The following is a 13,115-nucleotide window of genomic DNA, read 5'->3' as shown; positions in this document are numbered from 1 at the left end:
GGGGACCACTGTCACATTGTGTCACCTAGTGGTTGAGGGCCTGCCATGTGGAAGGCAATCCCTGGGCCAGGAATCTGGATGGATGCTACAGTGAGTGTTAAAAATGGTCATTTTTAGGATCCTCCACATGTCTGATCTCTGGATCCTCAGCAAGCCTGTGAGGTGTCCATGGGTAAAGATCTTACTTCATAGATGAGAAAAAGGAAATGCACAGTGGTTGGCAGCCTGCCTCCAGTCGAAGGAGCCAGTACGTTGCAGTAATGTGCATGGAACTCAAGTCCTGTAGAGTCCCCAGCTGTGTGATTGGAAAGAGGAGACAACCTGTGGATTGTGCATGCAGGGGTGGCAGAAATGTGAGCAGCAACCTGCTGAAGGGGAACACAACCGAAACGTGCTGTAAAAACTGTTTTAGAGCGGAAAGGAAGCGACAATGGATACTTGAGTAGTTAAAAGTTAACAGAAAACAGTTCTCTAGAAAAAAGATGGTGTTTGTTATTTTTTTAAAAGATTTTATTTATTTATTTGACAGAAAGAGACAGCGAGAGAGGGGGAGTGGGAGAGGGAAAAGCAGCCTTCCCTCCAAGCAGGGAGCCGAATGCCAGGCTTGATCCCAGGGATCATGATCTGAGCCAAAGGCAGACGCTTAATGACTGAGCCACCTAGGCATCCCAGATGTTCTTTGGGTATTCCTTTGATCATGGTTTTTAAAGTGTGGACTACGGACCGGCAGCCTTAGCATCACCGGGGAAACGTGTTAGAAATGTCAAGTCCCAGGCTTTACCTCCCATTTATGGAGTGGGGGATGCCGGCAGCGGGATAATTCGTTCTAGTGGGCACTTCAGTAGAACTCTGATGCAGCCAGACTGCTTTACCGGGATACAGAACACCTGAAACCTTGACCTCTGCCCTTGCCTCCTATTCCACCACCTTTTGGCTCCCAGCACTTCCCTGGAATGTGGCTGATAGTGGCTGATGGGCGGGTTGGTGGCTGACAGTGGTGGGCAGATGCTGCCCTGAATTCCGGAGACCCAGACTGATTACTTTGTGTTTCCTGGCTGTGTGATTTTGGGCAAGTCCCTTGTCCTCTGTTTCTTCATCCATGAGGTAGAAGGATCATCTTCCCCGCAGACCTGTTGGGTGATGAAATCAAATACGAAATAGGTACAAAAGTGACTAACAGCATCTGGCACTTGGGTTGGTGGTCTGTGACATTGATCAGTCTCAGCTTGACACCTGGAAAGCCCACCTCTTGAGGGAGCCCCATGGAGATGGGGCTGGGGCTGTGAGAACGGCTGTGTCCATCTCTCTTGGAAGGTAAGAGTAGGTAGGGCACAAAGAAGGAAGTTAAGGGATGGGCTAGTTCAGGAGTTGGCAAACCAGCCTGTGGGCTAAACCCGGCCCATGCCTATCTTTGTACAGCCTATGAACTAAGAATAGTTCTTGGGAAAAAATGGATAAAAGGAAAATCACAAGAGGAATGGTATTAGATGCCTATGTTAATTACATGAAATTCAGAACTCAGGGCCCATAAATAAAAGTTCTTTGGAACACGGCCACACTCATTCATGTACCTGTGATCTGCGGCTGCTTTTGTGCTAGGACAGCAGGGTTGAATAGTTGCGACTGAGAGCACGTGGCCCACGGTGCCGAAAATACTCCCTGCCTGGCCTTTTGCAGAAAGAGTGTGCTGACCTCTGGGCTAGGTGGAGGAGAGAGCATAGACACGAGATGGTGCAGAAGATGATAGCAAACACTGAGCTCTGGCAGGCCCCATGCTAAGCATTTCTCATGCATTCTGTCATTAATCCTTAGAACATCACTCAGGAAGCCGGGGTAACATTAGCCCCACTTTTCAGATGGGAAAATAAGCTTGGAATTTGCTCAGGGTCACAGAGCCCATTGGCAGTGCATCCACGATTTGAGCTGAGGTCCATCTGCTCTGCTGCCTCTTGGTGTGAGGGGGCTCTCAGATGTGCCTGGCTTGGCTGGGAGGGCGGGGTGGTACCTGGCTACAGGGAGACAAGGGTGCCTTGTAGCATGATGAAAACTCAGGGTGATTCGATTTTAAATTGTTTATGTGGCTCATTTAAGTGGAAAGAAGAAAAGCAGACACGGAGGGAAAAAAAAAAAAAGTCCTTATCACAGCGAATACCTCTGGGCTTAAATCATGCTGTCCCCCCTAGCCCAGCGCCAGTCACCACTGAAAAACTGCTTATCTTCCTCGCCCGTGTCCAGGAGCCCAGCCTGCAAATGAGGAGAGGTCATTCCGAGCCCACAGCAGGACTGGAGAAGGGGAATGGGAGTTACTAGCAACCGGGCAGGAGAGAGTTCTGTTGCCTTTTTGTCCGTAAAATAAGAATGTCAAGGAACAATTGTTTCTTCATTACTGTGAATGTGAGCCTTGTGTTCTCAAAGGTCAGCGCCTGTGAGCACATCATGGGTTAGAGTGGGTTCCTATGGTAATTAGGCCGTTGTGACTGAGGGCATTTTGTGTCTGGCAACGGGGTGCTGGACTTTCCTGTCTCTCTGCAGTACATGCTTGTTTCCTGCAAGTGTAACCATTTCTGTTTGCCCCCTTTTCTCTTTGTTTTCCTCCTTTCTGCCCACACGTAGTTCTGGACTCAGAGACTCCCTCAGCAGGTAGGACTTCTCTCGCATTCTTTCTGCTCCACCTTCGGCCCGGGACTTTGGTTAGAGGGGAGCAGGGAGTGTTCCTCTGAGTGAGGGGTTTCTTTCTTTTTCCCCCCCATCTCTCAGATGAGTGGAGGCTTTCTTCCAATGCGGATGCCAATGGAAACGCCCAGCCCTCCTCACTTGCTGCCAAGGGCTACAGAAGTGTGCATCCCAACCTTCCTTCCGACAAGCCCCAGGTAGGCATGTGCCCAAGGGGGGGGCGGTGTTGGGACGGGTGAGTGGCACCTGTTCTTGTGTCTACACTTCGGACTTCCTGTTTGCCTGGCTAAGGAATGGGCTGCGTTCTGAGTCGCACTTTTGGCTAGCTCTGGAAAAGCTCTGTGAGGACCAGAGTGAGTGAAAAGTGGGGGGTCAGGGGTCACAGACGCATAGGATGAAGATGGTCTTTCTATACCAGGGGACAGGAAATGTAAGCCCAGTGTTTTCTAGGTCTGAAAGGCACATGGAGATGTTCTGAAAGAGGGACTCTGTTTAGCCCTGAGTAAGGGAGAGAAGGTCTGAGCCCGTGTGTTAAAAACTCTGGAATAGGATAGTCAAGAGAAGAGTACACTCTTGGGTTTATTCCATTAATTTCCTGTAAGAGTTCCAGCAACTCGAGCCTTTCGGATGATGGTCAGGTAGCTGCGGCCAGCCCCGACCAGCAGCCCCGAGCAGGCAGACAGAAGCCCCAGCCTCCTCCGCTTCACGCGAGCCTGCGGAGGAAAACCCCCTGAGGTTGGACAGCTTGGAGGAGGGATAATTTTGCTCAAGTCTTTCCCTAAGCTGTTTCCTTGATCTTTCTTCCTTCCTCTGCCTGTGGCTACTCTTGCCATTTTGGTTGTAGAATAGACCCTGTTTTAATTCAGGTGATATGTGAAGAGTATTTTTGGTTTTTGTGGGTTTTGTTTGTTTGTTTGTTTGTTTGTTTAACATAGGATTGTTACAATCTTTCCGAATTCAGAAAGATTTGTGGTTTGTTTATGGTCTCATATCACCATGCTCCATGGAATGGAGCAGTACTTTCTTTTCTTTTTTTTTTTTTTAAGATTTTATTTATTTATTTGACAGACAGAGATCACAAGTAGGCAGAGAGGCAGGCAGAGAGAGAGGAAGAAGCAGGCTCCCGAGCAGAGAGCCCGATGCGGGGCTTGATCCCAGGACCCTGGGATCATGACCCAAGCCGAAGGCAGAGGCTTTAACCCCCTGAGCCACCCAAGCGCCCCCGGATCAGTACTTTCTTTTAAAGCAAGCTGTGCTGCTCAAACAAATGTGGCGGGACCATGTTCCTTGTGGGGTCCACTCTCCCCTGGGCCTGTCTCCTGTGAAGGTGCTCCTAGACCTTACAAGGAGCCGGGGAATTCCAAATGCCAGCCTGGTTCCCACCCCGCTCCTCAGTGATCCTCTGGCCCCTGTTCCGGAGGGCATAGAATTGCACCCACTTCTGAAATGTTAACCAGTCAGAGGTGACGTCTTCCTTCCTCTCTGCAGACCCTGTCTTTCTAGGCCTTGAGGTGTCTCCGGGCAGCCCCGCTAAGCCTTCCACCCCTGCCTTGCTCGTCTCCCCTTGGCATAGCCCTGTGCGTGCCAGGCCAGAGCTGCCAGCATGCCTGGCCTCCTGAGGCCCTCATGGGACACAGCTATCCAGTAAATGACTTGTCATAGTTGTTCCATTTCCGAGACCTGCCATGGTGTGTAAGTGTGCTGTCCATGGCAGACGGGCTCCTGTCTCTGCGGTCTCAGGAATGGATACAGTTGGCTCCTACCCGGGTTAGGAAATGGTGCTAATTAATTCAAGGCAGATTTAGAAGCACATCCTCCTTCCCGATCAGTGACTTAGCCCAAAGCCTTGTTCACTGGTTCCTTTTAGCTTCTTAGCTCTTCTAAAGAGATAATTTTAAAAGCATGTGAAGTAAATAAAAATTCCCCTTAAATACATTTATTTACTGTAGCTTTATTGAGCATTCATTGTGTTCAGATCAGAATGTTAACCATTGCCTTTAAGGAGTTGGTAAGGGTGAGCCTTATCATAAGGGCAAACCTCCTTATCACCTATAGATATTTTCTTTTCTTTTTTTAAATTTATTTGAGGGGGGGGGCAGAGGGAGAAGGAGAAAATCCCAAGCAGACTCCCCACTGAGCATGGAGCCCCATGCGGGGCTTGATCTCACGACCCTGAGATCACAACCTGAGCTGAAATCAAGAGTTGGATACGCAATGGCACCCCTACAGATAGTGTATTTTTTTGTCTGTCACTATCCAAAAAAAAATTTTTTTTTACTGTTTTTGTTTTGTTTTATTTGTTGTTTTAAATTTGAGAGAGAGTGAGAGGGAGTATGAGAGGGGAGAAGGTCAGAGGGAGAAGCAGACTCCCCATGGAGCTGGGAGCCTGATGCGGGACTCAATCCCGGGACTCCAGGATCATGACCCAAGCAGAAGGCAGTCGCTTAACCAACTGAGCCACCCAGGCGAACACTGGGATGTTTTAAAGGGAGCCTGGCAAATTGCCGATGCAGAGGTTTTTATTCTGTATATTCCGTGTAAAATTGGCTCCCCAACTTACAAGAATTTTAGGTAATACATTATTTCTTGGATTTGTTTTCTGAATATAAACATGGCTTCTTGTCCCAAAAGCCATTGGCAGAGCTGTAAGTAGACACTGGCTTGGATGGGACTGGCTGAGCTGGGATGGTGACTGGCTTGGTTCAGCTTCAGATGAGGACAATTTTCAGAGCCCCACAGGCCTACTGTCTCCTTATAAGGAATGAGCTGGGGTCCAGGAGACCTGGGGGTCAGAGGGCAGTCCTGTCTCCCAGTGCTCCCATCTGCTCCCTTTCCCCCCGCTAGCCTGGACCTGTTGCCCAGCTCTCCTACCCTCCAGGAATGGGAAACCAGGGCTTCCTGCTCTCTGACGGCATCATCCTGGGGGTCTCCAGTGAAGGCAGAGTTTCTGGTACTTGGTAGTTTGGTAGTTTCTGGAACTATATCACTAGGAACATACCTGATTCTTTAAGGAGCCCCATTTCTTCTCTGCCCCCACCTTCTACAAAGATAAATGGAATTGCATTGGGAACCAGTTAGGGAGGAGTGGAAACAGCCTATGTAGACCTACAATGTTTACAGTAGATCAGAAAGTAGTTCCTTATAAAATGATGGTGCTGTCCCCCTTTGGGACATACTTTGGGACTGGATGGCCTTTGGCTCTGAGTGCCTTGTCAACACTCTAGGGAGGCGTCCTGTCTACGGGGTCAAAGCCCTGGGAAGCCTTATGCCTGATGTGATGCAACCCCAGGCCCTTATAGGGCCATAACCAAATTAAGTTACAAACTCCCTGAAACTGATTTCTATCTTTGGACAAGAAGGAATCACATGTGGGACACTCGAGCTCAAAGTAAAAGTAAATCTGAGCCAAAGTCAGAATAGTCTTTTGCTTACCTCCCTGACAACCCTCAGCAGCTCAGCCCAGAAGTCCCTTTGCTGTGTGCTGCTAGTTTGAGTGTTTTGTTTCTGGAGATCATCCTTCAGTCTGAAACATGCCCCAGCCTCCAGTGTTAAGTTCCTAGAAACCGCAAAAGTCCCAGCTGGAAGGTTTTACCCCTGCAACCTACTGGAGAGGGGCCGTTCATTTTGTGTCTTCAGCAAGCGCATGTAGCCTTGTTCTGCTGGCACCGACATGGGTCCCCTGTGGAAAGGGTCGGCATTGAGTTAACCTGGGTCATCCAGATCACGTCTTCTCGATCTGGGTTCTTTGTAGCTTGAAAACTGAGTTTGTTACGGGACAGGTTGCTTACTGTTTCTAGGGCTGATAATCTAATCCAAACTCAAAAACCTTGATTTCTCACCTATTTACCCTTGCCCCTTTCTACCTGCGCGCCACAAAAAAAATAGAATAAACAACCCCCAAACAGACCCATACCCTTGCACTCTCCCAGTTTCGGGTTATAATCCATTCACCAGGTAGTGGCCAAACTCTTAACACACCTCACCCATGCCATTAAAGAGAACGTTCTGGTTTTCCTCTAGCACTGGGCTGTCTTTAAAGACAGGAGCCAGTGAGGAATATCTAGGTGCCTTAGCTTAGGCTGCTATAAGCAAATACCATAAACAGATGTCTTAAACAACAGACATTTATTTCTCAGAGTTCTGGAGGCTGGGAAGTCCAAAATCAAGGTTCCTGGTAGGGCACTCTTCTAGGCATGTGGACAGCCACCTTCTCATTGTGCCCTCACCTGGTGGAAAGAGGGAGCCCTGACCTCTCTTTTTGTAAAGGCACTAATCACATCGTTGGGCCCCACCTTCATAACCCCATCACACCCTAATTATCTCCTACAGGCTCCACCTCTAGACACCATCTTGCGGCCAGGGGGTCAATATATGAACTTTGGGGGACATGCACATTTAATCCGTAGCACTAGGAAAAGAAACTTCTCATTTTATGGTCTCATTTCCAATTGAGCCACTGGCTGACAGATGGTTCTCATTGAAATGAGGATGGTTCTGGAGATTTACCTCATTTCTTCTGCCCCACTGGGACCCAAGGAGGAGCTGGGAGCTGTGGGGTGGGAGAGGGAATGAGATGTGGCCTACAGCCTCTTAGCTCTTAGCCTGGAACCAGAGCTTTGGGCTTGAGCCAGGAGTGTGAGGCTGGCCACCCCACTGTGGGATTGTCTGTGCCTGGCGGTGGTCTGGATGGCAATGGTGAAGGGGCTGGGATTGGATGAACCAGGCACGGTCCAATTTGGTAGGTAAATCAAGTGCTTCGTGGCCTGGTCCCTTTGTTCTCTATGCATCAGAACAGGAGACTACGTGCTTTTAATCTCATGCCTGTCTTCCTCCTAATAATTAGTTCCGTCAAGTTGTTTCCTTTGAGAGAAGAGCACATGTGGATTCTAAGTCCTTAGCATTCTTTTCTTGGTGAGCTTCAATTTGTTATGCTTACGGAATTGAGTGCTAAATCTCAGTGATTCAATTAAGACATCTGTCTCTTGCGAACACAAATAAGGACGATTCTTCCAGTTCTCTATTTCCCAAGGGAAGAGAATGAAAGACATTCAAGCATTTCAGTAAACTTAAACTTTGAACATGAAGGGCATGGACAGAAATATTTGAGGAAAAGAGTGTGAGAAAACTGGGGGGCTCTGGGTCCCCTTGCTCCAGCGTTGAGTCCTTGGGCACCATCAGTCTGGAGGGCTAACAAAGGGTGCAGGTCACCAAGGATCGCTGTCAGACTGACTTACCATGTGGCCTCTCTGGGGCTGAGATGTGAGCGGGTCAGGCTGGCCTCTCCAGGTGAGTGTGATTCAGCCCTTGGCTTCACCCAGAGGAGAAGTGTCGGGACCTCAAGGAGTCCAGGATTGGCTTAAAAACATGTCAAGACTTGTTTTTCTTTAGATCATGTTATGCTGTTGTTTCTAATGGTCGTGCTTCTTTCCATTTCCCTCCTCTTTGTTTTTTCCTCCCATTTTGATACTCTCTCTTGAAAATAACACTAAAGGTTCTCTCTCCCCCTCGGCCTCCTCTCCCTAAAGAAGACCGCTTTGCATGGCAGCGTCCCACCAGCCACAGTACCCCCAAGGACTCCCTCTACCTGAGCTCACCAAAGCCCTATGTGCCCCCCAGCACCCCCAGCCAGCAGAGGCCCTCACGACCCCAGGCCGGCTCTGAAGGTGTGCGGTGTTCCGGGCCCTCGCTTCCAGGTCCCACGGTCCCTGGTGCTTCCTCCCAACCCCGGCACCGCCGTGTGGCCATGAGAACAGTTTATAGGGAGAATGTGAGCTCTAACCCACGTCACGAGGCAGATGGGAATAAAAAGGTCAGCAGCTTATATGTCCCGTGTTTATCCAAGAACATCTGCCGGGTGGCCGCGGAAAGCGCCTCTCACGTTGCACGTGACCCAGCCACGGGCACGCCCTTGGAAGCTGCAGGCGCTCGCGCACCGGCTCCCAGCATTGTCCCCCGCACAGCCAGCACGGGAAGGCCACCCTCTGCTCCTCCTGACCCTCCCCAGCCATTCTTTGACATCCGTAAAGATGCCGCTAAGGGTGCTCGGCCTCCGTTCCCGGACGCGGCGAGACCACCTGTGCTAGGCCCCCAGCTTTCCTCTGCTCCCGAACACCGGAAGAGAAAAGAACCTTACCTTTTGCAGCCGTGTTATCCAGCCAAGGCAAGGAACTAGGAATGTTTGTGTGTCTTCTACACTGTCTCTCTCGAAGCTCATGCGGGCAGCTCAGTGGTTCTCTGGGCTGCCTCTCCTCCCTCTCCTTGTCAACCTTGCCACAGCTTGAGTCCCAGATTCTGCTCTCTAAACACCTTGGCACAGCCCTCTCTGTCCCCCGCCCTTTCCTGGTAGTATGTAAGTATGCCGGAGTGTGGGATCCATAGACTAATAATAGGGTGAGTTACGGGGTGTCGATGTTTGATCGCAAGGGGCCAGAGAAATTCTATTTGCTCCCAAGCTTTCGGGCTCTGCAAGCAGTTCGGGGGCTAAACGCAGCCTGCCTGCCTGTTCTGTTGTTCTCTCTCTCTCTCTCTCTCAAGTGTTAAAAGGACTCAAAAATAGATGGATGGCAAGTCGACTTGGATGGGGTTCCCTATGTGTCATGGAGCGTCAGGAGGCCAGCTGGCCAGCACCGACTGTCTCATGTACTCTGAGGAATGGGCACCAATTAAATAGCTCTCAGAGTACATCACTGCATGTCCAGTCTCAACCGTTTAAATAAGGAATTCCTTCTTCCCTGCCGTGCGCCTTTACGTAACAACCCCCTTATTTCCTACAGGGTGCCTCTTCCTCCAGTTCAGCCCAGCCTGAGGTAATAGTTGTGCCTCTCTACCTGGTTAATACTGACAGAGGGCAAGAAGGTACAGCCAGACCTCCAGCATCTCTGGGGCCCCTTGGCCCCCCAGGCCCGGCGACCACCCCTGCCGGCTCACCTCTGACCTTCCCGACTCTAGATGATTTCATTCCCCCTCGTCTGCAGAGGCGGCCCCACCACAGCCAGCCAGCCGGCGCTGCTGACCCCCACCCCCCCCGTTAGCCAGACACCACCATCCTTCTCACCACCTCCTCCGCTGCTCCCTCCGGCCCCGGAGGGCCTCCTCAGAGCCTCGGAGCCTGACCTCACGGGAGCCGTTTCAAGTACCGTAAGCTTGCTGGAATCCCCTCCTCACAGCTGTCCTGAATGTCTGCTCCTGGCGGTGAAAACCCCTCTCACTGAAGTACTAAGCCGCGAGGGACGTGTCCGCTGCCACTGTGCTCGTGTGGCGACCGGACCCGTGTGTGCTTCCCCCAGAGTGCATGCCTCCCGCGCGCGCTCTCCTGCAGCCGCTCACGAGCCCCTCACGTCCCTCGTCCTGTCTGTCCTGTTCGGAATGCACACCTTCCTGAAAGAACTCCGTTTCCCTCCGAGAGCCTCCGGGGCCTTGCCTTTGGCTCGTGATGCTCTTGAGAGGCCAAGCAGATGTGGTGGTGAGAGCCAAGGGAAGCCGAAGAGCCGTGAGGGGACGCCAGCGGCCGTCTCTCCACCAGGGAGCAGTGAGGCGCCAGGGCAGGAAGAGATTGCCTCTTCTGTTGAGTTAGCAAGTAAACGCTGTTACGTACCCAGGAGGCAGAGTGTAGGGGTTTTTTTTGAAAAAAAAATGAGAGTTGAGTTTAATTGAATAAATGGATCTTTTTAAAAGCCTTGGGCAAATGTTAGGGCTGTTTTCTCCAAAGGCAGAAAATTGCCAGGGCCCCTGACTAGTGGCTCCCGGGGTTCTTTGTGGCAAAATATTGTATGAAGGTCGAGGCCCATGACACCTCAGGTCCTGTTCCATGACGGCCGAGTCCCCATGGTAGGTGGGAGGGTCCCGAAGTGCTTGAGAGGAAAAGCTGAATCAGGGTACCTAGTCTTTTTTCTCCTCTTTTTCCACCCTGGGAGTCAGAGGATCTGAGACCGTCAGAGTGAACTGTAAAATGGGAATGGGTAGGTTTACCCATAGGCCTGTGGGCTGCAGTGGGACCGAGTATGTTCGAGTTCCTAGGATAGTGGAGAGAGCGCTCAGTGACCATTAGCTACGTTGTCGAGGACTTGCCCTTGCAAATGGGGGCGAGAGTCCCTCAAAAATAAGTCATTGGCTAATTAGCAATTAATGAGCTCCTACCATGTTCTGGGCATTCTGCTAGATTCTGTAGGTACAACTATGAACAAGACACAGCCCTTGCTTTCATAGGGTTTTTGTAGGTACCGTATGGGCCCTCAAGCTTCGGGTACCTGGGATTACCTGAGAGGCATGGAAGCTCATTTCAGTTGTCAACTCCTGGTTATATGCCCGGAGTCCTGATTGGGTGGGTCTGCAGAGGGGCCTGGGGCTCTATTTTGCTAACACACATCCTGGGGATTCTGGTCCTTAGGGGCCTCAGACCACATTTTGAGATACAGTCGGTCATATAATTGGCTGATGCAGCTAAATGTCCATAATGTCCCCTTGTGTAAAGGTAGGTGCCTACAAAACTGGCTCTAGAGGTTTGTTAAACCAAAGCCAGTCCTGCGCAAAAACAGGGAAACCTCTTTTTGGCTTGTGGGAGAATATTTAGCCAGATACCAGGCCCAGCAAAGCTGGGGACAGCTTCATTCTGGTCTAGGTCCTCCTCTCAGATCTCTAGATATGACACAGTGCAGTTAGGTCAGGCCTCTTTGGTTATCCTTCTAGCTTTGAGCTTTGCAGCTCAACCCTGTTGGAGGAAAATGCTAGATTGTTTCTAATGCCCTCCCCTCCCCCCAGCAGTTTATAGATGAATTGAGAAACTGCTCCTGCTTTGGAGGGTCTGTTCTTCCCTTGGGCACAGAGTATTTCTCTAGAGCAGCACGTAAAGCAAGATATGTTTAGTGCCCTCATTTATTTTACGATTGTGAGTGGTTTTATTGTATACTCTATAATGTATCATCTGTAATGATTATCAGATGGAAATCTGATCTAGATTTTCCTACTGAGTTCTGTTACAGGTGATCCAGAACAGGTTAGTTAGGACAGTGTCCTCAGTTTCTCAGACCTGACTGATCAGCCTGGTGTAGACTTCTAGGGGGTCCTCAGGTGGCCTGGTAACTTCTGGTTGGGCCCCAGGTAACAGTGAGGTGAGGATGGGCACTGCTTGGGGTCTTGCACTCAATGAGAACGCTCAAGAAGAACCCCCAGGGAAGGTGGTCAAGCCACAAGCTGAGATTTGCTCTACCTGCGGCTAGTTGAGAGGAATAGGGAAAAAGAAAATTCATGTGAATTGAATGGGTTCTTTTAGTCCGTTTTAGTGGTGTTCCAGAAATAAGACTTGTGCCACCGAATGAAATTTTGTGGAATACTTCCTGTTCACATGATCTGTCCAGACACCACAGGAGACACTTCTACCTTAAGGAGCCACATGCCCAATTTGTGTGTGTGTGCTTCTTGGGTGCATTCTGGCAGAGTTTTCAGAGATAGATCATTTATCTTTATTAAATCACTTAGGAAGTAAATTAAGACAAGTATAATTTTTTTCTACTTTACAAATGAAAAAGTGGAGATGAAGACTTTTGAATAAGATCATATTATGCCTCTTGAGCCTCAGGGAAGGATTTTAGTCACTAAATTGAGCTGTTGCCCGTAACTAGGAGCTGCAACATTAGGACACTTTCAGAATTGGACTGAAGCCCTACTGTGTGTTAGGAACTGTCCCTGGTCCTGATACATTCTCTCTCTTATGGGCATGTGTTTTCTTACTGCAGAGGTTGTTCAGGTACCTTTGCAAATAGACAGCAGCAGTCATTCAGGTGGTGTTTATTTATGAAGCACCTGCTGTTTGCAGGGTGTTGTGCTAGGTGCAAGGGTAGAAAGGAGGAAGGAGGCATAGCTTTTGTCCTACAGGTACTTAGAAGCTGATCTCTCGAGCAAACTAATTGCTTTGAGCCTTACTTTCATCTGGAGAGTAACGATCAAAGTCTTGCCTTTCAGACTCCTTAAGAATGACATGCCGGCTGGAGGTCTATAAATTCCAAGATAGAAACTTTATAAGATTTATAGGCATGATAGAGGAAACTGTATACGCATCCTTACTACATATTGAGGTCTTATTTTCCTGTCTTCAAAGAAGGCTGCCATCATTCACATCATGCAAATTATAATTTTGATAGTAATGATTCTATTGGATTTTATAGCCAAAACCTCAGGTTTCTGAAGTCAGGATCTTCATAAGTCTTTACCACTTCAGAGATCTTTGTCACTCCATACTGGAGTGGAAAAAAAAAAATGTCAGAACCAGATAACAGAAGCAAATGCTAGTAAGGCTGAGGAGTGATGCAGATAACAAGAGTGGCTTTCCGGGAGGACCAGTACTTAACTCTTCACTCTTTACATCGATGGCTTCTTGTCCTCACATTGTCTCATGTTTCTTCAGACAAGTGTACTAAACTTTCCTGATTTTTCCTTTAAACCAGCTC

The 13,115-nt window shown here is 49.4% G+C and overlaps 1 protein-coding gene and 1 long non-coding RNA gene across 2 annotated transcripts in view; one reads left to right on the top strand and one right to left on the bottom strand.

The window, feature by feature from the left end:
- Window positions 1-13,115, top strand: part of SORBS1 (sorbin and SH3 domain containing 1) — a 227,277-nt gene that overhangs the window by 125,630 nt on the left and 88,532 nt on the right. Inside the window, 4 exon segments of the mRNA XM_032313382.1 lie at window positions 2,614-2,640; window positions 2,758-2,870; window positions 9,447-9,692; window positions 9,694-9,810. Coding sequence (XP_032169273.1) covers window positions 2,614-2,640; window positions 2,758-2,870; window positions 9,447-9,692; window positions 9,694-9,810 — 503 coding nt within the window.
- On the bottom strand, window positions 6,795-9,450 carry LOC116573315. Its single transcript, XR_004278703.1, has 3 exons — window positions 8,807-9,450; window positions 7,908-8,028; window positions 6,795-6,899 (listed from the first exon to the last, which is right to left on the bottom strand). It is a non-coding gene; the product is annotated as an uncharacterized LOC116573315 (long non-coding RNA).

Source organism: Mustela erminea, chromosome 14 (assembly GCF_009829155.1).
Source record: "Mustela erminea isolate mMusErm1 chromosome 14, mMusErm1.Pri, whole genome shotgun sequence".
Lineage (NCBI taxonomy): Eukaryota > Metazoa > Chordata > Mammalia > Carnivora > Mustelidae > Mustela > Mustela erminea.
Note: the sequence above shows the minus strand (reverse complement) of the source record. Positions and strands in the feature narration are given on the sequence as shown.